General features: G+C 44.6%; 2 protein-coding genes across 4 annotated transcripts in view; one reads left to right on the top strand and one right to left on the bottom strand.

Moving 5' to 3' along the window:
• Positions 1-1,087: 1,087 nt before the first annotated feature.
• On the bottom strand, positions 1,088-20,875 carry LOC138963186 (proteasome subunit alpha type-1-like). The gene is made up of 11 exons (XM_070335224.1): positions 20,626-20,875; positions 19,903-19,947; positions 19,376-19,477; positions 18,681-18,784; positions 17,632-17,720; positions 14,347-14,417; positions 13,522-13,651; positions 12,605-12,684; positions 3,825-3,896; positions 3,215-3,268; positions 1,088-1,748 (listed from the first exon to the last, which is right to left on the bottom strand). Exons 1-11 carry the CDS (start codon positions 20,740-20,742, stop codon positions 1,656-1,658), a joined length of 957 nt encoding a protein of 318 aa, XP_070191325.1. The 5' UTR covers positions 20,743-20,875; the 3' UTR covers positions 1,088-1,655.
• LOC138963185 (DDB1- and CUL4-associated factor 6-like) overlaps positions 20,836-27,518 on the top strand; it is a 22,613-nt gene continuing 15,930 nt past the window's right edge. For all 3 annotated transcript variants that reach the window (XM_070335223.1, XM_070335222.1, XM_070335221.1), the window contains exons 1-7: positions 20,836-20,974; positions 21,617-21,678; positions 22,672-22,764; positions 23,957-24,034; positions 24,937-25,041; positions 25,837-25,950; positions 26,854-26,989. In XM_070335223.1, the coding sequence (XP_070191324.1) occupies positions 20,905-20,974; positions 21,617-21,678; positions 22,672-22,764; positions 23,957-24,034; positions 24,937-25,041; positions 25,837-25,950; positions 26,854-26,989 (658 nt within the window). In that variant the 5' untranslated portion in view covers positions 20,836-20,904. The remainder of the gene's footprint in view (positions 20,975-21,616; positions 21,679-22,671; positions 22,765-23,956; positions 24,035-24,936; positions 25,042-25,836; positions 25,951-26,853; positions 26,990-27,518) is intronic.

Here is a 27,518-nt window from a genome sequence, read left to right as displayed (position 1 = left end):
ACCCCCTTCCCTTTACAAAAAACACACACACACAAAAAGCAACACAAAACTGTGTATTTTTTCTGTGTACTGCAACATTTATTTGATTGCCAGAATGTTAGACTGGGCATGGTCATGGTCATGGTCACACAGGTACAGTGGAGCCTCCCTTTTAAGACCCCCAATTTAAGACTTCCTCCTTTTTAAGACCTTGGTTTTTTAGTTGTTCTGTTCATCAGCTGTGTAAATTGACCTCCATGTTAAGATTCCCCCATTTTAAGACCGGATTTTCTCGGATTTTTGAAGGTTTTTATAGGGGGGTTCCACTGTACCAATGAAACAGCCGCCACCACCACCACCACCACCACAAGTGGTCTATTTTTTCCTTTCTCTTACTTTATTATTCCATTGCTGAGAAACTCCTCCCAGTGGAAAACTAGCAGCAACAACAGTTGATTGCTACCAAGGTGTGTGTGTGTGTTTTAGGTGTGATCAGCTATAAATACCTGCACTTGCATAAAGTGTGAACAAAGCTGCCCCTTTCTTGCAATGATTAAGATGTCTTAAACACACACACCAACACATACTATGCACACGCTCAAACATGCACACACACACACACACACACAATTAAATAGGTCCTCCATGAGGTCAAGTGCAGACTAGTTCTTTAGTGTAGCTTTAGAAACTTGATCATGGTGTGATGTAGTGTTCAATACCTGCAGTATGCAAGGCTGCTAACCCCTCTCAGGATTAAAAAAAAAAGGCCTCCTTTTTACATTTAGTCAAGTTTTTCTTATTTCCTCACGGTTTGCCTTCTCTGAGCTAAGTACAGCACAAACCAGTCTCACCAACACATGCAATACCTTCACTGTCAACACACTTCATTTTATGTACCCGTGTTGCACCACTACTGTTACCATGATGCCTTTTTGTGTGTCTACAAGTTGATAATGAGAATTTTTATCATTAAACACACACACACATACTCTTTCTCTCCCCTTGACCAGTGTGCACACACACACGCATGCACACCGTCTCTCTCTCTCTCTCTCAAAAACACTCAAAATATTACATAAGAACAAAAATAGACTAACAAAATCATGAACATGGTTCAAAATACTTTAATAATTTGTCCAACATTCTTTGTTCAAATGTTTCACACAGAAGTAATAATAAAGGTTCAGCACTAAGACTCCTTCAATCAGTAAGTACAAAACAAAAGAACCAAGCTTTCTCTGTAAATCAACTTCCAGCTTCCCAGTCTGAAGTTTTGAGGTGAAAGTGCCTAGGTGCACTTTTGAGGCACTCTCATGTTACTGTAGGAAAGTGTAAATACTTCACTGAAATAAAGACACTTGGTCTCCTGTAAGTATGCTAGTAGTATGATTTCTGACCCCCCCCCCCCCAAAAAAAAAAAAAAAAAAACCCTCAGTGAATGTGAAAGGCTCAGGAAACGCACCCATCATAATATTTGAAAGAACAGGAGAATGCAATGTCTGTTAAACATTTTTAGAAATGAGAATGACTGAAGCATGTGCGATATAATAAGAAATGTTCACGATCAAATCAAATGAGAGAAGACCCAAAGTCTTTCATCCAGATTCTCCCTGTTTCCTTAGACACACCTGACTGGTAAAATGTAGCCTAACAAACTAACGAAGAGACGAGTGATTTTAAGATTCCATGCCCTCCTCCCCATCAGCCGCGGCCGACACAGGTACCGGAGGCTGCAGGTCAGTCCTTGTGGCAGGTGCTGCTGCGTCACCCTGTACACATAATCAACAAGTGTGTCAGCAATGGAACAAGAGATAACAATAAAAATGTACTCACCAGAAAAAAACAGCAACGTGAAAAACGTGTTCGTGTTTGATTGTTCGTGCTGCTGTTTTTTCTGGTGCTTAAATTTGTATTGTTATATTGAACATATGTGTCTAATTAACACAGAAAGTAGGAAAAGTGCGTGTCCTTAATACAGTTCAGTGTATTCAAGTGCTCAGTCACCATCACCGGCGGGGATATAGCTCAGTTGGTAGCGCGCTGGATTTGTATTCAGTTGGCCGCTGTCAGCGCGAGTTCGATCCCAGGTTCGGCGGAAATTTTATTTCACAGAGTCAACTTTGTGTGCAGACTCTCTTCGGTGTCCGAACCACCCCCCGTGTATACTACATTGGGTGTGCACGTTAAAGATCCCACGATTGACAAAAGGGTCTTTCCTGGCAAAATTGCTTAGGCACAGTTAATAATTGTCTACCATACCCGTGTGACTTGGAATAAGGCCGTGAAAGGTAAATATGCGCCGACATGGCTGCAATCTACTGGCCGTATAAAATTTCATCTCACACGGCATCACTGCAGAGCGCCTAGAACTGTACCCACGGAATATGCGCGATATAAGCCTCATTGATTGATCCATCCAGACATTGTCATTACACTGGCACCTGTGATGAAAGGACACCCTTGGGAGCAGCTGAAAGTGCTTCTACACTGCAAGTGGCCTGTCTATACAGGTATTTTGCATCAAGGCAACAGACCAAGCAGACCTGCTTACCCCCAAAGCTTGTAAAGAGTAATGGTAAAGTAAAATAAATAGTAATCTGATGACCAAAATAGTAACCTAGTGGTTACAAACGCCAACATTAGCAACACAAACCTATTTTGAAGCATATTTTAAAATCGTAGTCTGGACTCAAATGGAGTATTTTCTCCCCAACATCCTAAATAATAGTAATAAATAACTCCAAAATAGTAAGGGTAAACAGGTCTGGACCAAGGGACTACAAAAAATGTCCTCTCCCAAGAGGTGACCTCTGATCTAAGGCACCTCACATCGCAGGTAATACTGTCCTTCAACTCCTTTGTCTAGAACTGACAGTTCACATATCTGCTGAGCTGATTTTCTTCACTTCTTTGTGCGTTTCTTTGCAGAACAAGCACAAAAACAAAGAAACAATGCACAGAAAACAGGCATTACTCTTTAAGATTACCATGAGGCAAACACTGTTGAAATTCGCTAAGCTTGTGAGAAGCAACCCAAGTCAGTACAACTTCTCTGAAACAAATAATTATTTTATGTACGGATACTTCCGCCATCATGTTTATTTGTATTTCTTTAAACTGTAAAGGATCCCCTAATAAAAATAGATGCTTCAGAACGGGTCCAAATGTCACCTTTGTACATGCAAGGATATTGTAACTGAATGAACGTTTTGTTTAAAGCAAAGTAATGACTAACCTCTTCTCCATCTGGGGCGGCTGTGGACCTCTCCTCTCCTTCAATCAGAGCCAGCTGTAACTCTGGTCAAGGGAATACTGCCATCATCACAATTCTTATCTTATCATTAGTGTACATGTAATGAAACTCCAGTTCCACTTTACAGTTGAACCTGGTTGACAACCACCAGTATATTGTATTGCATATTTTACATGAGCAGTTTACATGAAGCAATCAAGCTTACATGAACTCTTCCGAACTAAAAATAGAGGAAGTACATAACTAATCAAATGATATAATCATAGCAAAAGGTGTTAGCAACCTACCCACATGTGGTAAGTTTTTCTCTAAAGTTACTCACCTTACTGTATTGCAAGATTTGTATTCTTTTGTAATTGAAAGATTTGTACATATTTTGTCTCTCAGTCACTGCATAAGTCTTAAGAAAGAGGAAATCTGAATCCTTCTGCCCTTTCCTTGGAGATGCACAATCTCTAAGCACCATTCCAGAAACATATACCGTTTCTGTTAACAGACAGTTCAAAAGCGACCACTTTCTGTTCTGTTAGCCAATTTCCTGTTTGTCAAAGGTTTGTTAACTCAGCGTCATGTCATTATCAGTAAAGGATACATATGATGCGACTTTCTCGTCATCATAGATTTTGAATTTCATGTCGACGCTGACGATACCCAAGGAACAATTCTGCAAGAAAATAATAACACGTATAAGTCAAGACATGGAGAAAATGTGCATGCTGCTGGATTACTCTTTCAAGGACTTCATTCATATTCATGTTAAAGGCACAGTGCGCCTCCCGTAAACCATCACAGATACTGGCTTTTACACACAGTACAAACACCCTTCCATTTGATTGCTCACCAAATGGGAACATCCTAGGTGCCCTACGAAAAGAGCGAGCAATTTTCAAAGAATTAATTTTGCGGATTGTGTCAGAGACAATCGGACCATGGTGCGTTTTGGCGCTAGACCTAACTTTTAAAATCTAAATAATAAATTGACAGCTTGTTACACAAACATTCTTAAATCATAAAAGAATTCTTTTTTCATCAAGACAAGATCAGTACAATTCGAAGTTTTGAAAGTTTGAAAAAAGAAATGCCCGGAAGCAGGGTCACGCAAGGTCGTGGTTCTCGTAGCAGATGACGGTTTATGCCTATCGCCAGTTCCTCTCAAGAGTCAAAAGCCATCGCGAGAGTTCTTGTGAACCACAGCCAGACCTGGGAACCCCTGTTTTGCACTTAGAGTATTCTCAAACAAACTTGGTGTATTTTCAGAAAAATGAGCGTACTCCACACAGCATATGAACATCCATGATTAAAGCATGCTTCACACGCGTCCGTCACACCATTAATTAAGTTTACCTATACATTTAAAACAAATGCTTTTTTTCAATGTTTACTGACAAAAACTGTAATCATGTGTCAAAATACTGGATCGGCTTCGAGATGGGCTTGTGAAGAAAAGTAGTCTAGGAATGTTTCTGGTCGTATTTTTTTTCCACTGACCGTACTGATCGTATTCTCGACAATCATGCGTACAAAATACGGCGAAATCGTATGGGTTCCCAGGTCTGCACAGCCGTTTGTTTCGTGCATAGTCAGAGGTTCATAATAACGTGCTATTGCAGATAAGCTCACAGCGAGTCGCATTCAAATTACTAACTGACGACTGCATTGTGAAAAAGGGAAACTGGATCACACGAGTTCACGATGGCTCAGGGGAAAGATAAACCACGCAAAAATAAATTCTTTGAAAATTGCTCGCTCTTTACGGAGGGCACCTAGGATGTTCTCAAGTGGTGAGTGTTTAAATGAAAGGGTGTTTGTACTGTGTGTAAAAGCCTGACAGTATCTGTGATGGTGTACGGGAGGCTTACTGTGTGTGCCTGCCGTTGCTCACGGCCGGTTTCGTGTGTGACTGTTGTTTTGGTTTCGTCCACGTGTTATTTGCGTGACGTACGTGTGCTCGACGAAGCATCGTAGTTTGTTGTGTTTTCTGGATGCACGAAGGTCACAAGGCTTGAGTAACGCTCACCTTGTATTTTTGACCAACTTGGCATAGTTTTAGTTAGCACGTGTTTGAGCGGCTATGACTTGCTCTTTTCCGCAGTCATGAACAGGCGACCCTGTTTTGGCTTGTCATGATCCGTGCAGTCCATGTTCTTAGGTATCAGGCGTAGTTTGGGGTGTATTTATTTCGGTATGTTGTCTATCTTTTTGCCATAACGTTTTCGAACCTGTTATAGCAGCGTTGTTTGGGTGTGTTCAAATGTTAGTTTTGAGTAGTTTTCGGTGTTTAGCCTCATTAGCATATCAAGTCGATGTCGAGGATAAACTGTCCTTTTTACGTTAGTACGTCTCTGGGTCTGGAGAGAGAGGAGGTCGCTTTTTGTTAGTAGCGAACCCGCTGTGTTTTTATACTCGTGATTTCCACGGATTTGTGTGTTCATGAGGAACAGTCCCTGCCTGATGGCGCAAAGGTAAAATATTGTTCTGTTAGTTAAGACTTGTTGTTTTCTAATGTTTGTCTGTTTGTTTGTCTCAGTTTTCGATAGTTTAGTGCGTAGTAGTTTTGGCAGGTGTTGTTATTTTTTCTCCTTTGAATGTCAACAGTTTTAGGAAGGTATTATTTATGTCTTTTTCGATAATTGTAGTCATGTGTACGTGTTCTAAACGGGATTGTTATTGTCGCAGTTGTATGTTTCTTTTCTTAACAATTTTTTAGACTATGGCGTTTAGAATTAAGGGTTGTCGGCCACGCTCTGTATGTTATTAAATGTTCGTAGATTATTTCATTGTTTTCAGGTGAATGTTAGTTGAATTGTGGTTTATGTATTCTATTGCAGGGTTTAATTTATTGTAAGGATTGATATTATATTCTGTGACTTATATGTGTATTTTTTGTGTGTATTTGCAGTTTTTTACCGAATATCGAAACGAATTTAAGTTCATAGAAATGGTGGCTGGATAATTAACTAAATAAACAACCATAAATCTTCTTGTTCTTTCTTTCTTTCGTGAGTTATTCCTTTGTACCTCCTGCAAGCGAGTCTGTGACGTAGGGTCTGCCTTCCTTAAAATGCATGTGCACTCACACTGTGCCTTTAAAGCTTGAATCCAACATTTTAATAATAAATTTTCATTTAATTAATATACTTACCCAACTCACATATAGCAATTAACTCTAGTTCAGTGCTGGTAACGCTGTACGCGTTCCCCTTGGTAACAAGGGAGACCACCCTAAAAAAGAGTGATCCATCCCATAATATCAGACCGATGTCCGGTCCAACATCCGTATGCGTGCGCATACGCCGCCATTTGTATCATTCGAACGAAGCCCAACTCACTACTTTTTTAGAACCCAATACCACCACAGCGGGGAGGCGGGAGGGTTTAAACGATGTGAGTTGGGTAAGTATATTAATTAAATGAAAATTTATTATTAAAATTTTGGATTAAATTACATATTATTACCCAACTCACATATAGCAGATTGCTACTATAGGTGGTGGGTACTTACCAAAACTAAGCACGCAGGACTTGTCCCGCCGCTACCATGGCAGGCAGCGCGGAGCTTCCATCCTGTCTGACAGAAGCGACGTCTCTGAGGTAAAAGTTGACGAAAACGTCCTCAGAGCGCCAATACGCAGCTTCCAGTACCTCGGCTAGCTTGCCGGACCGAAGAACTGCCACTGAGGATGCCCAGGCTCTCGCCTCATGGGTTCTAGCCGCGGTGAGAGGCAAAACTGCCCTATCATCACCCGACTGCACTAGCCACCAGGCATATGCTCGTTTGATCAGAGTGGAGATCCATTTGGCCAGAGTCACCTTCGCTATATCCTTACACCTAGCCGTGTTTAAAGATATGAAAAGAAGCTTTTGACTTTCTGACCTAACAGGCCGAGTTCGAGACAGGTAACATCGGAGAGCTCTCACAGGACAATTTGCAATATCGGGATCTCCAGGAGCCAAAATCTTGCTCAAGGGTGGAATGCGCAAGATTGGAGAAAGCTCGCCAGGTTTCTGGTTTTTCGCGAGAAAGCCGGGAACAAATTTGAGAGAAATGGAACCATCCTTCTCGAACGCAATATCCTTGTCTAAACCCGACAAAGAATGCACCTCACTACCTCTCCTAGAAGTAGAGAGAAGCGTTAAAAACACAGTCTTACGCGTCAAATCGGCCAAAGTGGCTGACAAAAGAGGCTCGAACTCATCCGAGGCTAAGAAACGTAAGACCAGGAACAAATCCCATGCAGGGAGAAGCGATTTTGAACGAGCTGCTAAAAGGGCAGCCCCCTTAATAACACTAGCGATAACCCCTCCGAGCGAAATTTTGTGGCCTAATTGCGCGAGGGTCGAAGAGATCGCCGACCTCCGGACCCTAATAGAAGAGGGAGAAGCCCCCTGATCAGCCAACCAAGACAGATGGTTGGCTACCTGAATAGACCTAGGAGAAAGAGGTTTAACCCCGTTAAGCGCGCACCACCTAGACCAAGAGGCCCAGTGCGATGAGTAAACCGAAGAAGTCGATTTTCTATGCGCATGTCCAACGAATCTCAGAGTAGGGGAAGAGGCCCCTGCCCTACGCAAAGCGCTTCGGACAGAATCCACGCGTGAAGGGCAAGGATCTGTGGGTTCTCGTGCTGAACGCCTGACCGAGGCTGCACGAGATCTCCTCTTTTCAGGGCGAGAGGGATCGGGGGCCGAACTGCTAGCCGCAGTAGGTCGGGAAACCAGTGCTGGCTTGGCCACAGAGGAGCGACCAGAACCAGCGCTGGTTTCTCCAAGTCCACTTTCCTGAGGACCTTGCCTAAGAGGCAGAACGGAGGGAAGGCATACGCCGGAAGATCTGACCAATCCACTTCCAGAGCATTCACCTTCCAGGCCAGAGGATCCGGGAAGGGGGACACAAAGAGAGGCAGTCTCGCCGAAAACCTCGTCGCAAAGAGATCTATCTTGGGCTTGTCGATCTGCGACCAAAGCCGCTGCAAAGACTGGTGTGTGAGAGTCCACTCTGAATGAACAATCCTGTCCCCTCTGCTCAAAGTGTCTGCAAGGACGTTCAGACTGCCCTTCAAGTACACTGCTGACAACAGAATGTGCTGGGCGTGACACCACTTGAGAATGCGACATGCAATGTCGGAAAGACTGTGAGACCGAGTCCCCCCCTGCTTGTTCACATACGACGCCACAGACATGTTGTCGGTGTGAAGACGTACATGACTGCCCTTCAGGAAAGGCTTGAACGCTAGAAGCGCCAGGGAAACGGCCTCCAACTCCAGTACATTGATATGTAGGGAGGCCTGAGAGCAATCCCAAACTCCCGAAACCATGTGCTCGTCCAGATGAGCACCCCACCCCGTCAGAGATGCGTCCGTAAACAACTTTCTCTCCGGCGGTGGACGAACAATGGGAACACCCCGGAACAAATCCGGAAGAAGCCAAACACCTGTGGTCTGCTGAAACCAAGTTCCCAGTGCGATCGGCGCACTCCAGTCCTGGGATGTCTGATCCCACCTTGACTGCAGGGAGGCCTGAAAAGGCCTCTTGTGAACCCTGCCCAACGGAATGAGGGAAGCCATGGATTCCATCTGACCCAGAACCGAAGTCAGAACCCTTGCACTGGCGTGATTCTCTCCGTAGAGAGACCGAATCAGACCCTGAAGCTTGTCGATCCGCCTTTGAGACGGACGGACAGACCACCGAAGCGTGTCGAATTCCATGCCCAGGTAAGTAAACGTCTGGGATGGTTCCAACTCGGATTTTGTCAGGTTGACAGAGAAACCCAGCTGTGCCGCCCGGCTCAGCACCCTGTGCGTATGAGCCTCGCAAAGCCCCCTGTTCTGGTGAAGGATTAACCAATCGTCCAGGTATGCTCTGAGACGGATGCCTTCCTGTCTCACAAGAGCGCAAAGCTGCCTGACCACAATCGTGAAAATCCACGGAGCTAAAGACAGGCCGAACGGCAGAGCCCTGAACTGGTAAGCTTTGCCGCCCCAAGGGAAGCGAAGCCATTTCCTGTCCGCGACATGTATGAGGACGTGAAAGTAAGCGTCTGTAAGATCGATCGACGTTGCCCAATCTCCCGGCCGTAAGGCCTCCCGAACCGAAGTTGGAGTTTCCATGGTAAACTTGATTACTCTCAGAAACTTGTTCAAAGGAGAAAGATCTAACACCGGCCTCCACGCCCCCGAGGCTTTCGGCACTACAAAAAGACTGCCGTAAAACCCCGGGGACCGCGCGTCCAAGACCTCCTCTATAGCTCCCTTGAGCAGCAGAGCCGAGACCTCCTCCTGGACCGCATTCCGTGCCACCAAATCCTTTGGCGCCCTGCAGGGCGGGATTATCCTGACCAGGGGAGCCTTCTGCCCTGACCAGAGAAGCCGGAACCCCGAACACACTATCCCCGTGACCCACTTGCTGGCCACCAGTTGCAGCCAGGAAGAAAGGGCCCTGGACGGGCCGCCCGCTACAACTAGCGCGGGGGCCACCGGGATGTGTTGTTCGGGGAAGTTTCATTGGGGGTGAGGCTTACGCCCCGACCCCCTGGAACCCCCAAAAGACTGACCCCTCTTAGGGTATGGAGCTCCACGCCCCCTACCCCTGGAGGAGAATGACTGCTTCTGGGCCTTCCCACCACCTGACGAAGACGTCTGAGGCTTAGCAGAAGAAAACGCCTGAGTCTGAGACTTGCCCTGAGGCTTCTGGAAGCCCTGTGAAGCCAAACGCGCGATCGCTACATCCCGCGCGTCCTGCGTCTCTTTCTGGAGTGCATCGAAAGACGCCTGCCCTAAGAGAGACCCCTCAGCAAAAGGGGAGACCTTCAGCCTCTCCACAGTCGCGGTGTCCCGAAATCTGGACCCCGTCAAGAAGGCTGATCTCCTTGAAAGCACCGCGTGAGTATACAGCCGGGCAGACAAAGTAACCTGTTCTCTAGTCACCTTGCCCAGAGTGGCCAGCAGTGTTGAAACATCTGTCGGCGACGCATCAAACCGGAATTCAAAAGGATCAAGAGATGTGGCAATCGATCTGGATAAAGACCTTTGCAGAGACTCCGACACGGACGTGAGCTCCAGCAAAGACCTTCCAACTTCCTCCACAGCTGTGAGAGAACCGTCAGTACATGGGACAACTCTATCCCTATTGTACCCGTCCTCTCTCAAAGCAGCAAGTTCCGGCGTCACCGGAAGTGCCCCTGACGGCAGAGCAAAAGAGTCAATCAGATTCACAGGATAAGGGGTGAGCTTGAACTTCGGAACACCGGAAGCAGCCCGAGCCCCAGGCTGAGCCAGCCAAGAGACAACGTCTTCCGGGGCCTCGCCGTGCTGAACCAACAACGGCACCGCCGGTTTGCGTTTACCACACAAGACGTTAGCCATTTCATAGGCAATAGTTGACGATTCCCGGAAGCGGTAGCGAGGCCGTTGCTCCTGAGCACTCCGGAAATCGTCAAAAGCAGAACGAGGTGGGTGAAGCTGAGCCTTGTCCTTCACCACCCCTTCCGGAAAGTATCTGAACGCCGTTTCCGCCGCCAGCGCCACTGCGGCTGACAGCTTCACGGGCAAATTCAGTTGGGAATCCTCTACCACTGAGGCATCCCCGTCTTCCGCCCTACACTCCGACTCGAGATCAAGCTCGGAGCCAGGAGGCAGAACATCAGACAGTTTATCGTCGGCAGAACCGACCACTTCCTGCCCCCCGGGCGGAAGAGGACTAAAACGGTCCCCGATATTCTCATAAAGAGACGTACGGAGGCGTTCGTCCTTTCGCTGCTCGTGGGAACTCTCACGACTACCAACGCCAGAGAGAGCCCCCTGAGCTCGCACACCGGCAAGCGGTGTAGACATACCTTGAACTGGTGTCCCATAAAGGAGAGACACCAACTTGGTACTCCCATCCTGCGAAGCATGGACATCCGCCCGAGTCACAGTCGCCGAAGGCAAAGCGGAAGTCGAAGCCGGAACTGCAGGAGACTGCCGAACCTGTGCTAAGGAGAGAACATCAGAAACACCAGACGGAAGCGCTCGTAATTCCTCCCTAGTGGAAGATAATTCCGACGCAAGTGTCGAAACTTGAGCGCTCAAAGTCAACAATAAAGACGCAACTTCAGTTGGCGCTAACCCAGGGCAGCCATCTGAAGTTGAGGCAGAAGCAGAAGCAGAAGAAGAAGAAGCTTTGCCCGAAACACCACTCTTGCCAGAACGTAAACAAGCCTGACCGGAAGTTAAACTGACGTCTGCTAACACGGGAGATTTAACAGAAGTTGAATCAGAAGAAACAGACGCGGATTTTCCTGCGCCCTTCTCTCTCCTAGAGCTACGTTTTGGAGGCGTATCGTCAGAAACCTGCCTCGAACTAGGCTTCCTTTTGGCGCTATCAACAAGCGCAGCCTCCGCCATAGCGAAAGAACTCACGAAAAATTTCAAAGAAAAACAATTTCAGAAAAATTTCACAAGTACAAAACGAGCGACGAAAAACGTCGCTAAAGTTATAACAAAACGGAAAGATCTCACCACACAGCGTAGGTAAAGGTGAACAGTTAGGCGACGACCAAGGGGAGATGCCAAAGCCAAAGACTAAGACAAAATGCTGAAGACAGCAGGAGCGTACATCAGGAGCGTCCTTCCCAGTTGAACCGCTGAGAGAGAATGATACAAATGGCGGCGTATGCGCACGCATACGGATGTTGGACCGGACATCGGTCTGATATTATGGGATGGATCACTCTTTTTTAGGGTGGTCTCCCTTGTTACCAAGGGGAACGCGTACAGCGTTACCAGCACTGAACTAGAGTTAATTGCTATATGTGAGTTGGGTAATAATATGTAATTTAATATGTTATTTGTGTGTGTGTGTGTGTGTGTGAACATTGTGTGTGTGTGTGTTAACAAAATAACATTGTCAAGTTGACGATGCAGCTTTACATGGGAAGGAAACCTCTTGGAAGTTATAAGTAGCCTCAAGCGTCTGACTTCATGTTTGAATCAATTCAGCGTTTTCAACACAGCTGCTAAATAGATGATGCTCGGAAATAACTTAGATTTTATGGGATGTAGGTGAGTTGCTTTACCTTGTTTTTATTGAAACACTCAGGCAAGCCTACAATTTCACGTGTAGCTTACCTCAGCGTTTTCATGAGAAAAAAATAAGGGAAAGCAACTCTTCTACAATCCACACAAAAACTGACAGTTCTTACCAGAATGCATCTTCAGTGGAACCCCCCCCCCCCCCCCTTTTAAGACCTTCAAAAATGTGAAGAAATCGGGTCTTAAAAAGGAGGGAGTCTTACAATGGGCATAAAGTTACAAGGTTATGTACAGAAAATGTGAGAAAACGGGGTCTTAAAAGGGGGGTTCCACTGTATTGTGAAAGTTAGAGTTACGTGTTGACCTTTGTGTTGAGGTTCATCTCTGACGGCAGTGTGTCTCTCAAAGCCCTCAGGCCGTGCTTCACCAACTCTTCCAAGCTGCCTGCAAACAGAACAAACCCATCAACTCTCCAAAAAATTGTTTTTGAGACATTCTTCTTTTATTCAGAGCTCCCACTGGAAAATAAATAAAAATCCTCAAAATTCTTGGAAGGTCTTGAAAAAGTTGCAATAGACACTCAAAATGGTGCAATCTGATTTAAATCTGACCCCATTGATAGATTTCTCACTTTTAAATTATTCGGAAATGCGTGATTTTGCAGAAAAGCGTGAGGTCTGGTATTTTGTTGACGAGTGGAGAAACAATGTGTCAACAAATTGTGTACAGTAGACTTTATGATGTGTGTAGCATGGCAGTGTGAATGAACCATAAATCCAGACAATTTCATAAGCATCTTTCATAATGACAACATATTAACACCCCCCCCCCCCACACACACACAAAAACACACCGAAGACTCAATGATCTGAGAAACAAAGTGTTCTAAATGCATTCAACAAGTGCAATAGAGTAAGTGAGAGTCGTACTGAATTAGTCTTCTAGCACCTAAGAGAATTATGAGCATTGAAACGAACAAGCGATTTTCTCACCAATCTCACAAACAAAGGGAAGTAAGCACTCTAAATGCATACAGCATGTACAATAAACTGAGAGTTATGCGATACCAGTCTCATGGCGCCTGAGAGAATTACGAGCATTGAAATGAAGAAGAGACTTTCTCACTGATCTCACAAACAAAGGGACGTAAGAACTCTAAATGCATACGACATGTGCAATAGAGTAAGAGAGAGTTATGCGGAACGTCCAATCTCCCTGCACCCGAGAGAACAACATGGATTGAAATAAACAAGCGACTTTCATCCTGTAATGAATGCTCACACTCAGCAAACGTGTCAAGGTATTTCTCCAGGTAGGTTCTGGCCGACTGTGACCTGGCGCCAATGGCCATGGCTTTGCAGTCGTAGTAGTTTGCAGACGGGCATGTCTGGTAAATGTGGGGACCTGCAGACTGCAACAAAAATATAATGATATTAACGTTGTTTTACACCCTCACAGTGAGACCATTTGGGGCATGTTCTGGGGTGTTACCCCAACTTTAGATGAGATACACAGGTGTTTATGCGTGTTTAGCTGAACTCAGCCACTTGCAATACACTTATGACAGAATGACCGAGGTCTTTTACGTGCCAAAGTTGTGACACGGGGATGGAACTTGGATACAGTCTCTGAGTCTGTCCCAGCCTGGATTGAACCCCGTGATCACACATCCAGTGCTCTACCACCTGAGCTACCTGGTCCCCCTCAAGCAAACATTCAAGCGAAGAGCGGAGATTTAACAGATTTTCATGATCTGGGAGTACATGTAGACTTTCAGTTCTAAAACAAAACAATCAATCAATCAATGACGCTTATATCGCGCATATTCCATGGGTACAGTTCTAGGCGCTCTGCAGTGATGCCGTGTGAGATAAAATTTTAAGATTCAGATAACAGTGTAATCTTATGGAAACCCAAGCTATAGAAACTGGTTGGCAGAAAAACAGCATTATGAAAGAAAACCAGAACAATGTGTTCACGTTTCTTCTGTCCATTTTTACAATTCTCTTGGGCTTTTTCAAAATGACTACAATACATGAGGAAGAATGATCTGAACTGTACAGAAAGAACTAAAAGAAGAAACAACCCAACCAGAAGGAAACTTACGTCATATCCTGCGATGAGAAGTCCTACACCAAAGGGGCGTCTGCCATACCTCTGTGTGGGGATTTGTGATTCTGTTCACAGTTAAGAAATGACAACAACTTGCATCTATAGACATGTAGAGCCGTAAGAGACAGAAAGAAAGATATTGACAAAGAAAACCACACAGATATAGAACAGAGACACACCAAGCATACGTATAGGAAGAAGACTTAGACAAAAAGGAACAGAGACCAACTCAGTTTCTTTTTCTCTCTCTCACACACACAAACACTTGTAAGCTTGCAATAGACAGAAGACACAGAGATAGAAATCCACTCACAGTTACTCTTTCCTTCTCTATCCCCCCCCCTTTCTCTCACACACACACTAAAAGAAACAGGTACCCACTCAGTTTCTTATTCTCTCACCCACACACTCATATGGACACCCATGTAAACTTGCAATAGATTGAAGACACAGACCGACAAAGAGGAACAGAGATCGACTCACAGTTACTCTCTCTCTCTCTCAATCTCCCACCCCCTCTTTCTCATGCACACAGGGGTACTGGTTCCCATATGCACACAGAGGTACTGGTTTCCATATGCACACAGAGGTACTGGTACCCACATGCACACAGAGGTACTGGTTCCCACATGCACACAGAGGTACTGGTTCCCACATGCACACAGAGGTACTGGTTCCCACATGTACACAGAGGTACTGGTTCCCACATGCACACAGAGGTACTGGTTCCCACATGCACACAGAGGTACTGGTTCCCACATGCACACAGAGGTACTGGTTCCCACATGCACACAGAGGTACTGGTTCCCACATGTACACAGAGGTACTGGTTCCCACATGCACACAGAGGTACTGGTTCCCACATGCACACAGAGGTACTGGTTCCCACATGCACACAGAGGTACTGGTTCCCACATGCACACAGAGGTACTGGTTCCCACATGCACACAGAGGTACTGGTTCCCACATGCACACAGAGGTACTGGTTCCCACATGCACACAGAGGTACTGGTTCCCACATGCACACAGAGGTCCTGGTTCCCACATGCACACAGAGGTTCTGGTTCCCACATGCACACAGAGGTACTGGTACCCACATGCACACAGAGGTACTGGTACCCACATGCACACAGAGGTACTGGTTCCCACATGCACACAGAGGTACTGGTACCCACATGCACACAGAGGTACTGGTACCCACATGCACACAGAGGTACTGGTACCCACATGCACACAGAGGTACTGGTACCCACATGCACACAGAGGTACTGGTACCCACATGCACACAGAGGTACTGGTACCCACATGCACACAGAGGTACTGGTACCCACATGCACACAGAGGTACTGGTTCCCACATGCACACAGAGGTACTGGTACCCACATGCACACAGAGGTACTGGTACCCACATGCACACAGAGGTACTGGTACCCACATGCACACAGAGGTACTGGTACCCACATGCACACAGAGGTACTGGTACCCACATGCACACAGAGGTACTGGTACCCACATGCACACAGAGGTACTGGTACCCACATGCACACAGAGGTACTGGTACCCACATGCACACAGAGGTACTGGTACCCACATGCACACAGAGGTACTGGTTCCCACATGCACACAGAGGTACTGGTACCCACATGCACACAGAGGTACTGGTACCCACATGCACACAGAGGTACTGGTACCCACATGCACACAGAGGTACTGGTACCCACATGCACACAGAGGTACTGGTACCCACATGCACACAGAGGTACTGGTACCCACATGCACACAGAGGTACTGGTTCCCACATGCACACAGAGGTACTGGTACCCACATGCACACAGAGGTACTGGTACCCACATGCACACAGAGGTACTGGTACCCACATGCACACAGAGGTACTGGTACCCACATGCACACAGAGGTACTGGTACCCACATGCACACAGAGGTACTGGTACCCACATGCACACAGAGGTACTGGTACCCACATGCACACAGAGGTACTGGTTCCCACATGCACACAGAGGTACTGGTACCCACATGCACACAGAGGTACTGGTTCCCACATGCACACAGAGGTACTGGTACCCACATGCACACAGAGGTACTGGTACCCACATGCACACAGAGGTACTGGTACCCACATGCACACAGAGGTACTGGTACCGACATGCACACAGAGGTACTGGTTCCCACATGCACACAGAGGTACTGGTACCCACATGCACACAGAGGTACTGGTTCCCACATGCACACAGAGGTACTGGTTCCCACATGCACACAGAGGTACTGGTTCCCACATGCACACAGAGGTACTGGTACCCACATGCAGTTTCTTATTCTCTCTCTCTCACACGCATAAGCTTGCAATAGACAGAGGACACAGACAGACAAAGAGATCCACTCACTGTTTCTTTCTCTCTCTATATCTCCCCTCACCCCCCCCCCCCCCCCCTCTCACATACACACCAAGAGGAACAGATACCCACTCAGTTTCTTTTCTCTCTCTCAGACGCACACAGACGCACTTGTAAGCTTGCAATAGACAGAAGACAGAAAGAGAAAAAGAGAGCCGCTCACAGTTCCTCTTTCTCTCTCCTCTCTCTCTCTCACACACACACACAAAGAGGAACAGGTAACCACATGTAGTTTCTTAATTATTCTCTCTCACACACACGCACACAGACACATGTATAAGCTTGCAGGGAAATGGGGGAGGAAAGGGTAAATAGGCGGGAGGGGAGTGGTTCTTGCCAGTTATTTTTGGCTGGAGCCAGCCTGGAGCAGACAGTACCTGTAATGGAATACAGTGAGAAATACAGATCCACGCACAGTTACTATTTCCCTTTCTCTATCCCCCCCCCCCCCCATTTTCTCTCACATACACACACTCTAAGACTAAAGAGGAACTGGTACCCACTCATTTTCTTATTCTCATTCTCTCACACAAACACAGGTAAGCTTGCAATAGGCAGAAGACACAGACAGGCAAATAGAAACGGAGATCCACTCACAGGTACTCTTTCTCTATCTCCCCCCTTCTCTCTCCCACACACAAAGATGAACAGGTACCCACTCAGTTTCTTTCTCTCTCTCGCACACAGACATACATGTAAACTTGCAATGGATGGAAGACAAAGACAAAGAGCGATCCACTCACAGTTACTTTCTCTCTCTACTCTCCTCTCTTACACACATAAACTAATAAAACCCACCCACCCAGACCCTCACACAGAAGGTGCATCCATCTATCTTTTAACTCATGCCATGACACTTGCAAGGATACTGTTGCCGACCATGGAGACTAATCGTGAGATGGGCAGAGCCTGGTCGTAAGCCCAGCGCGAGTCAAGACATTCAGATCTCATGAAGTTACTGCAACAGAAACACCAAATCACTAAAAAAAGGGGTTTCGCACTTTCCGTTTCAAACAGCACTGCGGAACCCCCCTTTTAAGACCCCTCGATATAAGAATTCCCCCATTTGAAGACCTTGTTTTACTCAGATTTTCGGTTCATAAGGTCTGTAAGCTTACCTCCCTTAAAAGACTCCCTCCCGCTCTTATATCTTTCTTTCTTTATTTGGTGTTTTACGTCGTTTTTAACCACGAAGGTTATATCCCGACGGGGAAAGGGGGGAGATGGGATAGAGCGCTCTAATATGAAACATGTCTCCGCACCAACTGTTAAAAAATTTTCAGCAAAAATCAACCAAACACACTGATTCAGAGTAAGGCCAAAAAGAAAAATATGTCTGTTTCCGGTAACATCGCCGAAAAAAATAGGGTCGGTCAGCCGTTTTTTTTAATTTTTAATTCTTTTTCTTACGTTTTGTTAACGTCTTTTTTTCTTTTATAAACGCTTCCTTAGCACATGTTTTTGACCTAGATATATTGAAACTAAATAAAGTATACTTGACTTCATATTTTATTTTTTTATTTTGTGTGTGTGTGTGCGAAAAGCGAAAAAAACCGTTTAGGTCGGCGCTTAAAAATAGGGTCTGTCGGGTTAGCGGAAACAGACATATATTTCTTTTTGGCCTAAGAAAAACATGTGTGGTACATTGGAAGCCTCTTTTGAGACCCCCCCTTCTTGCTTTTCCACACTCTCTCTTCATAAACTCTGTAAATGTACCGCCATTTTAAGACTCCTTCCTTTTCAAGACCTAACTTTCTCAGAATTTGTTGGTCTTAAAAAGGAGGTTCCACTGTAGTCTATTACATGTAAGAGACTTTTCTCGTAAAAATGGGAGATGCTTTAAATGCAATGCTTTGCCACACAGACTGGTAAACACACACTAACTGACAGAGTTAATTTTATTTTATGACACAGTTACCATAAGAGCCTGGCGTCTGCAGTGAGCCCAGCAATGGCGACAGCAACGTGATCGTCAATGGGCAGAATCTTCTTCTGATGGGCCGACAGCTCTGAAGGTGCGCGCTGTTCAACAACAGACACAAATCAGCACATCAGTCACTTAATTAACACTGTAAAATGCTTCAATAGATGAATTCCAGAAATAACTCTGTCAGGTTTTGATTGATTGTGTTTTCTTGCTTTTCCATTGAAAAGATGGGGCAAGCTACATGTGACAATATAGGCTTGCCTCCGTGTTTCCATGGAAACAAAGGAAAGCAATTTTTAGTTTTACACAACCCATAAAAACTTGACAAGAGTTATTACAGAACATCGTCAATTTGCAAGTAGCTCTAACTCTATGTCTAATACATGTACATGTAGCTCTAAGTCTGATACATCATAGTAATAAATTGTTTCTGTTGCAGTTGTTACAGCCGTATTATGCGAAACACTGGTTATCTACACACACATGTCTTAAAACTAAATACCAGCTAACAGATAGCTGTGCTTGTTCAAGAGACAAGAGAGGGAGGTGGTGCGCTGTGGAGAGGGGGAGGGGAAGGGGAGAGAGGGAGGGAGGGATGCTATGAGACAGACACAGCAGCTCTGACAATGACATACCTTGAGTGCAATAAGAATGGCATGGGTTTTACTTTTGAATTTGATGCTCACCTTGAGTGCAATAAGAATGGCATGGGTTTTACTTTTGATGCCCACAGCAGCTGACCCCTGTTTCACTGCCTCCATTGCATACTCTAGCTGGTGAATGCGGCCCTGGGGAAAAAATGATTTGTTAGTTACTGCAATGTTTCTAATTTTACAGATAACTACAGTACATACTTCTTTAGAATTTAACTCATACGCATTGAGAGAAACACTCAACATGTCAACATATTTCAGTAGATATTATATATATTTACCTATAGACAAGAAAGACAGATACAGCACACAGAGGTAGGCTCGTAATATATTATATTAGTTTATTACATTTAACTTTTAACTTTTAAGTTCTCATGAACATGTATGCACCATTTCTTGTACATCACCCCCCACCTCCCCTGACACATGTATGTGCACACACACACACACGCCATGGGAAAAAGTGGGCTAGGTAAGACAGCTGTCAATATCCAGGCTGTCAAAAAAGTAAAAAGTATAATTTGGTCTGAACTTGAAGTGGGACAAAAATCTTTGATTACCTGTGGGCTCCAGATGGTGACATCGTTGTCATACTGATTTCGGAACTGAAAAAAAGGATACAATATGAAATGTATGACTTGTCACGAAATAAGCATGTAGGTTTCTGCTAATTGAGACAGCATATTTGACAGTGAGAAGCTTCTGTTTTGCCGTCTATTGCATGCATTGGCGGGTATACGCATGAAAATAAGAAATGATGAATTGTACATAAAATTATTTCTAACGACAGACCTCAATACCGCCTTGTTCAAGCAGGTTCATGGTGAAATGCAGTACTTTTCACTCTTTTCAATGATTCGAATCATGCCATTATTTACTTTTACAATAAATATGATTTCAATTTCATGTTAACAATTTATTGAAACTAAGGACTATTTCTATTCTTTTAAAAATGTATGCTTGCATTGCAATAACAGGAAAAGTGTGTGACAATTTTTTTACGCAGATCAATATGTAAACTGTCCATAATTATTTAAACAATATCAAAGAAATATTAACAGGTATCTAACACTATCAACACAACTGACTTAGACAAGGAACCAAGATCTGGAACTTCAGTAGTTCAGGTTGAAGCAACCCCTCTCCACACAGTAATCTTACTTTGTAGAACTGAAGCAGCACCATTCACCGGTGAAACAAAATCATACAGAGGTTACCGCATCGACAACTAAAGTCGACTGGCCGGCAGATGCAACGTATCGACGATTTTCTGTTTTACTTACCATGTTTCCTCTAAATTGCCGCTTCCAGAAACTCCAAACCAAAAGATATTGTGCAGAAAACTGAAAAGTGACTCGGCAAAGAAGCACACGGGGAGATGAAACGATTTTCCTACGCATGAGAGCCACTAGGGGAAATAACTGCTGACTGACAAAATATGGCTGAAATGTAGAGGTCTCCAAGAATGCCCGAGATGACAGCACAGTAAACTCGTGGGCGACAGCCAAATACACTTCTTCCACAGCACGACAGTTGCTTCATAACTTCATCTTGATCTGAAGATGTTCTCCTTGGTGCAACAACGGGATACGGGACTGTGTTCACCTACCAAACTCTACAATGTTGCCAAAGGTGAAGGTTGTCCGTGAAAACAACAGATTGTTTTGATAGTTTTGCGTTGTTTAGTGTCGCATTTTTGCGTGTTTCTGTCACCGTATCAAACGTATTTCTTTCTTTACACCCCGATCCAGCGATATTTCTGATAACTGCAGACTATGTTTTTGCTTATGTGCAGAAGTTGATCATGAAAAGGTCATGATGTTTAGATTTAGTCATGAACTGAACAAATACTGAAATAGTGGACTGAATTTTAAAACACCATGACTTGAACATAAGAGAAAAAAAGTGTTCTTGACATAGCATCAATGATGATTGAGTGACGGCCAGGGCCTTTTACTATTTTTGTTGCAAATTTATTAACCAACAGCTATAGTGCACCCCCCCCCCCCCCCCCCCCTCCATGCACCCCCTTTAAGGCTTCCTACAGGTCTCAATTGTACCTTGCTTTTTAGGTTTTCTATTCAGAACCCCAGTAAGTTGCCCCCTTTTAAGACCTCCAATTTTTTTGGGGGGAGGGGGGTCCATTATAAAATTTTATAAAATCCCTATATGTTATTAATATTATTTCTCATCAGGCCCAGAACTTAATTGGTCTTGCTTTAATGCGACAGATTACCTGGCACCTGTAATCAAACTGATTCATTTGACTTTCAGCAAACAGGGACTTTTTGCAGAGGTTGAGGCTGGAGCGCCGACTTGAGGTGCACCGAGGATGTGTAAGGAACATGTTCTTGTCATGATTTATGCAGTGGTGTGTGTGTGTCTGTCTGCATGTTTCCCTGTCAGTATGTCTGTATATGTCTGTATGTATGAGAACATATTATATGTGCCAGCTGGAGACGCATTGGTATCTGTATTATGTAAGTGGCATTTAATTATTCATGTAGCATTTTGTGTGTACATGTTTTTTTATGTGTGTGTGTGTGGGGGGGGGTGAACATGTGTGTGTGTGTGTGGAGGGGGTGTAAGTGTGTGTGTGCAGGGTTTAGCCTGGAAGAAATTTGGGACATATTTGTCCCCCTCAACCAAATTCTGATGGGACATTACATAGTCATAGGCAAAACGCGCAAAGCAGGCTACGCGGTCCGAAAATGCTTTTGTCGAAAGATGCAAAATAGTGCTATTTGGTGCCATATGATGATATGAGAATCTGCCAGTGTATCAGGTTAGTGTGTGTGTGGGTCTGTGCTTCTGTTAACAGTTTCCACAGAGGTAAATGCGCAAGCACTGATAGTTCGCAGGATTGGTTGAATACTAATGAATTACATTTTAAAAGCCTATCACAGCGCATTTCACAAACCCGCAAGTTGCTCGGCTTGGCGCGCGTTTTTGCTAGGTCATTCCCAACATTGTACTCCCGTGAAAAGTGTGCATGGGGTGGCGCAGTGGTACGTGATCTCAGTGCGCCCATTTGACGCACTGAAGGGAATTCCAATGGCACATTTTGAGATGTTATGCCAATGGCGCAAGGCGCACTAGTAAATGAAACCCTGGTGTGTGTGTGTGTGTGTGTGTGTGTGTGTGTGTGTGTGTGTGTGTGTGTGTGTGTGTGTGTGTGTGTGTGTGTGTATGTGTGTGTGTGTGTGAGAAAACAATTTTTGATGGTACATAGATGTTATGACACACGTATACATATGAAATGGACATGGGTTTTCTGAAAGCTGGACATTGCATCAGTCCAGGTACATCAATGTTAACTCATTTTTCAGGTGAACACCATAGCCTGGAATGAAAGCGGAACCAGTATTCTGTCTGGTTCTGATGATCAGCACCTTGTCATTTCTAATCCTTTCTCTGGACAGGTAAGTCTACATGTGTTTGTGAGTGTGTGTTTGTTTGTGTGTGTTTGTTTGTGTGTGTGCGTGAGTGTGTGTGCGTGAGTGTGTGCAAGAGTGTGCATGCACGCATGCATGTGTGTAATCATTAGAGACTCAAAATATTAAGTTAAACTCGAGTTAATTTTTATGAAGTATTAATAATGACTGAGAGCTTCATGTTCATTCTAGCGTTTTTCTCCCAGTGATTTATTGAGTGCATCATTTGTCTTTATTGTTGATTAGTCTCTTTAACGACAAAATCTTATTCCTAATTCAAGAAATATAAGGATTTTTGTGGACAAAAATAACAGCAACCACAGCAGTAAAGAACAAAAAACCAGATAAATAGAAGAAAAAAAAACACCTGAGGGGAAAAAAATCATCACTGGGTTCTGAGAGTGATGGAGGTTTTCGTAATATAGTTGAACCTGTCTATAACAGCGATCAAACGGGCAAACTAAAAGCGGTCCTTATATGGCAAGGTGAAATATATAGGAAAGAACTTCGTCAGGTATCCTTTGGGGTAGTCGTAATGGGCAGGTGGTTTGTTATCAAAAGGCGGTTGTCCCCCCGCGGGTTAGGGGGAAGAATTTACCCGATGCTCCCCAGCATGTCGTAAGAGGCGACTAACGGATTCTGTTTCTCCTTTTACCCTTGTTAAGTGTTTCTTGTATAGAATATAGTCAATTTTTGTAAAGATTTTAGTCAAGCAGTATGTAAGAAATGTTAAGTCCTTTGTACTGGAAACTTGCATTCTCCCAGTAAGGTAATATATTGTACTACGTTGCAAGCCCCTGGAGCAAATTTTTGATTAGTGCTTTTGTGAACAAGAAACAATTGACAAGTGGCTCTATCCCATCTCCCCCCTTTCCCCGTCGCGATATAACCTTCGTGGTTGAAAACGTCGTTAAACACCAAATAAAGGAAAGGAAAGAGACGGTTGTCAGGACAGGTTGGACTGTACACAGTGGAACCCCCCTTTTAACACCCAACAATTGAAAACTCACCCTCTTTTAAGACCATTTTCTCAGATTTTCTGTTCATAACCTCAGTTAACATTACCCCCATTTTAAGACTCCCTCCTTTTTAAAACTTGATTTTCTCAGATTTGTAGGGGTCTTGAAAGGGGGTTCCACTGTATACCTTCTGCTATGATGTGTTATTTGGGTTGTTTCAGACCAAGGCCTCTATCCGCTCTGGCCATCACTCCAACATCTTCTGCGCCAAGTTCCTGCCCAACTCTCAGGATCAGGAGGTATGGTAAACATTAATAAAACAGACTAACACATACGCATGCACACACACGCACACACACACAGACACACACACACACACACACACACACACACACACACACACACACACACACACACACACACACACACACACACACACACACACACACACACACACACACCCCTCAGGATCAGGAGGTATGATAAATATTAATAAAACAGACACATTGATGGCATTTCACTGCCAGCTTGACAAATATGCAGACAGACAGTCCACACACACACACACACACACTCACACTTACACACATACACACACACGCATGTACTTACGCAAATACAAATGCACACACACACACACACACACACACACACACACACACACACACACACACACACACACACACACACACACACACACACACACATAGACAGACAGATACACAAATACACACACTACACAGACACACAGACACACACACACACACACACACACACACACACACATGTATACATACAAGTGGACACACAACACTTTTTAAGTCTAAATCTAGTCTGTCGAGTAGCAGCCAGGCACACTCCTGACATGAGTATTAGGTGCCACATTTTCTCGAATGAACACACATGGTAAACTTTTGTGGAAAACGATTTTGTAATTTGCCTTGATTGTTCTTGGTCATGAACATGTTGTTTTTAATTAAGCTGGTTAATTTGGTATCTGGAAGTGGTTGGCGGTGCCTCACATGCGCCATCTGACAGCTTGCTTTCTTAGATTTTGTATCCATGACCTGTGTGAATTTACTTCCGTTTTAAGACTCCTTTCTTTTTAAGACCTGATTTTCTCAGATTTTTCAAGGTCTTAGAAGAGTGATTTCACTGTACCTTTTTCAGCACATTGTACACATGATTTTTGTTGTTGCAGATTGTGTCGTGCTCCGGAGCAGGCAGCATTTATTACACACAGGTGGACAGAGAAGATATGTACGGAAAGTGTCTCTTTGACTGTCATGTGGGGACTACCTATGAGGTGAGAGCTTGTTGGGAGATAACTCTTATCAGGTTTGTATGGGTTGTGAAAGAGTTATTACTCTTGCTTTTATGAAGACAAAGTTTCCCAGGTGACATTACAGGCCAGTCGCTAGCTAGGGCTGTGTCTAAAACACTGGACAAGGAGCAGGTGCGAAAAGCTTGCCTCACTAAAAGCAAGGGTATTCACTCTTTTACATTAACCCACACAAACCGGACGATTGCTTTTGTTCTCACAGTCTGCATGCCTCAGTCATCTGTTTGTCTGCCCCAAGATGTCTCCTCTCTTCCAAAGTGAAATCTTTGACGTCACGTACGAACCAAAGTTCAAGAAGACATCATAACTCATCGTGGCGTCATGAACAAATTCTTTCACTTCCCGTACATGTCTCCCAAGAACCAACAAAGAATTTCGAGAAACAAATTTGTCTGGGTAACTTTGTCATATCAGCAGCAGGAAAATACTTGTTAGGGGCTCCGCTCACATAATTATGTAACTTCAGCAGGACTGACGACGCACTGCATGCAGATGATCCCAGCCCGCTACACGTTGCATGAAAGGAAAACAGGCCAAATACTCGTCATAATCCCTATCGCGGCATAAATAATAGGCAGTGCGTCGTCTGTGCCGCTGAAACTGCGCAGGTATATTCTGCCCATTAGGTCATCGCCAGACTGTGCATGTATTGATATTGTGTATATCGTTTAAGACGTTTTCCTTTCTCTTCAGGGTAGTTTGTATTCTTAATTACCATCAAGCTGATGCAAGTGGATGTAAGGTATTTTGTTGTTTCAGCTGGTGGTTGTGCCCAGTGAAGCGCGGACGTTTCTGACGTGCGGTGAGGATGGTACAGTGAGATGGTTTGACCTGCGCATCAAGACCAGTTGCAACAAGGAGAGATGCAAAGATGTGAGTTGGTGCACTCAGCGCAGTCAGTACCATCTTTACTGTAATAACATGCTGCTTTACAGTGGAATCCTCCTTTTAACCCCTTCACTGCCCACCCTGTATGTATTACGTGGTCATTTTTGGTTTGTCCTACGCCCATACACGTACTAGGTATGTGGCATTTACATCAGCACTTTTCAGGACATTTGTGAAAACTAAATGGGAGGCAACCACTGTCCAACTTCTTGATGGGGTTTAAACACAGTTCTTTCCCATTGACCAGCAATACCAAAATGCTAATATACTGTGGCAGTGAAGGGGTTAATACCTCCACATATATATGAGAAAATGAGGTCCTAAATGGAGGGAGTGTTAAAAAGGGGGTGCTTGCGTGTACACACCAAGGGGGTTAAGTCACAAGCAGGTCTGCACATAAGCTGACCTGGGAGATCGGAAAAATCTCCATTCTTAACCCACCAGGCGGCAGTGACCAGGATTTGAACTCACGACCTCCCGATTAGGAGGCTGATGTCTTATCACCACACCACTGCGCCCGTCGCTTAAGAACATCGATTTGTGTTCCATCCAATTCTTATTTGCACGTTTTTCTCCTATATAGTTCACTTTTCCATAGCGACTAACTGTCTTTTTTACAGCCACTTTTGTTCGGTCTCTTGGGTCATTGTTATAGACAGGGTTGACTGTATCTTGGCTGCGATCTGCTGGCCGATGTGAATGCGTGATGTATTGTGTAAAAAAAATTCCATCTCACACGGCATAAATAAATCCCTGCGCCTTGAATATAAATTGAAAAAACAAAAAAAAACAAAAAAAAAAATCCCTGCGCTTAGAACTGTACCCACGGAATACGCGCGATATAAGCCTCATATTGATTGATTGATTGATCTTGCATCTTTGTCACAGGACGTGTTGATCAACTGTCGCAGTGCGGTCACCTCCATTGCCGTGGACCCTATCCTGCCCTATCAGCTGGCGACTGCGTGTGCCGACGGATCAGTGCGCGTCTTTGATCGCCGCATGCTGGGTACCAGAGTCTCTGGTCAGTAATACAGTAATACAAGTGAATGTTCCTCCTTCTGGAGGATTAATTCTTCCTTTTGAACCTCTAGGTGTTCAAATGTTGGATATGGACATTCGAGGCATTAAATTGAATTTGAAGCTGTAAGCGTCATGCCTCATGTGTAAACCAATTTCCCTTCTCTTATATATATCGGGCTTAGGAAAACACTTTGTAAATGTTGTCTTATTTTGGAATTTGCAGACATTATTTTGTCCTTTTTGACCACTTTCTATTCTCATGTCTGAGTATTGGTTCATTGCAGCAATGGGCGGTTCTGGTGAGGTTATGCCCCCTCTTTCTTTCGGCTGGTAACTGGCGCCACCTCGCGGCAAGATCACACGAGAAAGAAAAAAAAACTTGCATTGGTCCCAAATAGCATATCGGTTTGGTAACAGTTCATGTGTAAGTCGTGCATTTTATACGGTAAACAGACAATGGTCGGTTCTGGTGAAGTTATGCCCCTTCTTTCTTTCGGCTGGTAACTGGCGCCACCTCACGGCAAGATCAC

This window comes from Littorina saxatilis, linkage group LG3 (assembly GCF_037325665.1).
Source record: "Littorina saxatilis isolate snail1 linkage group LG3, US_GU_Lsax_2.0, whole genome shotgun sequence".
NCBI lineage: Eukaryota > Metazoa > Mollusca > Gastropoda > Littorinimorpha > Littorinidae > Littorina > Littorina saxatilis.
This window is presented reverse-complemented; position numbering and strand designations above follow the sequence as displayed.

Coding starts and splice junctions, on each gene's coding strand:
- LOC138963186 (XM_070335224.1), bottom strand. CDS start 20,742: ATGCGTAGGAAAATCGTTTCATCTCCCCGTGTGCTTCTTTGCCGAGTC. Junction 19,478..19,902: donor TCACCATCTGGAGCCCACAG/GTAATCAAAGAT, acceptor TTTTTTCCCCAG/GGCCGCATTCACCAGCTAGA. Junction 13,652..14,346: donor TTCTCATCGCAGGATATGAC/GTAAGTTTCCTT, acceptor TTTTTGTTGCAG/TCTGCAGGTCCCCACATTTA.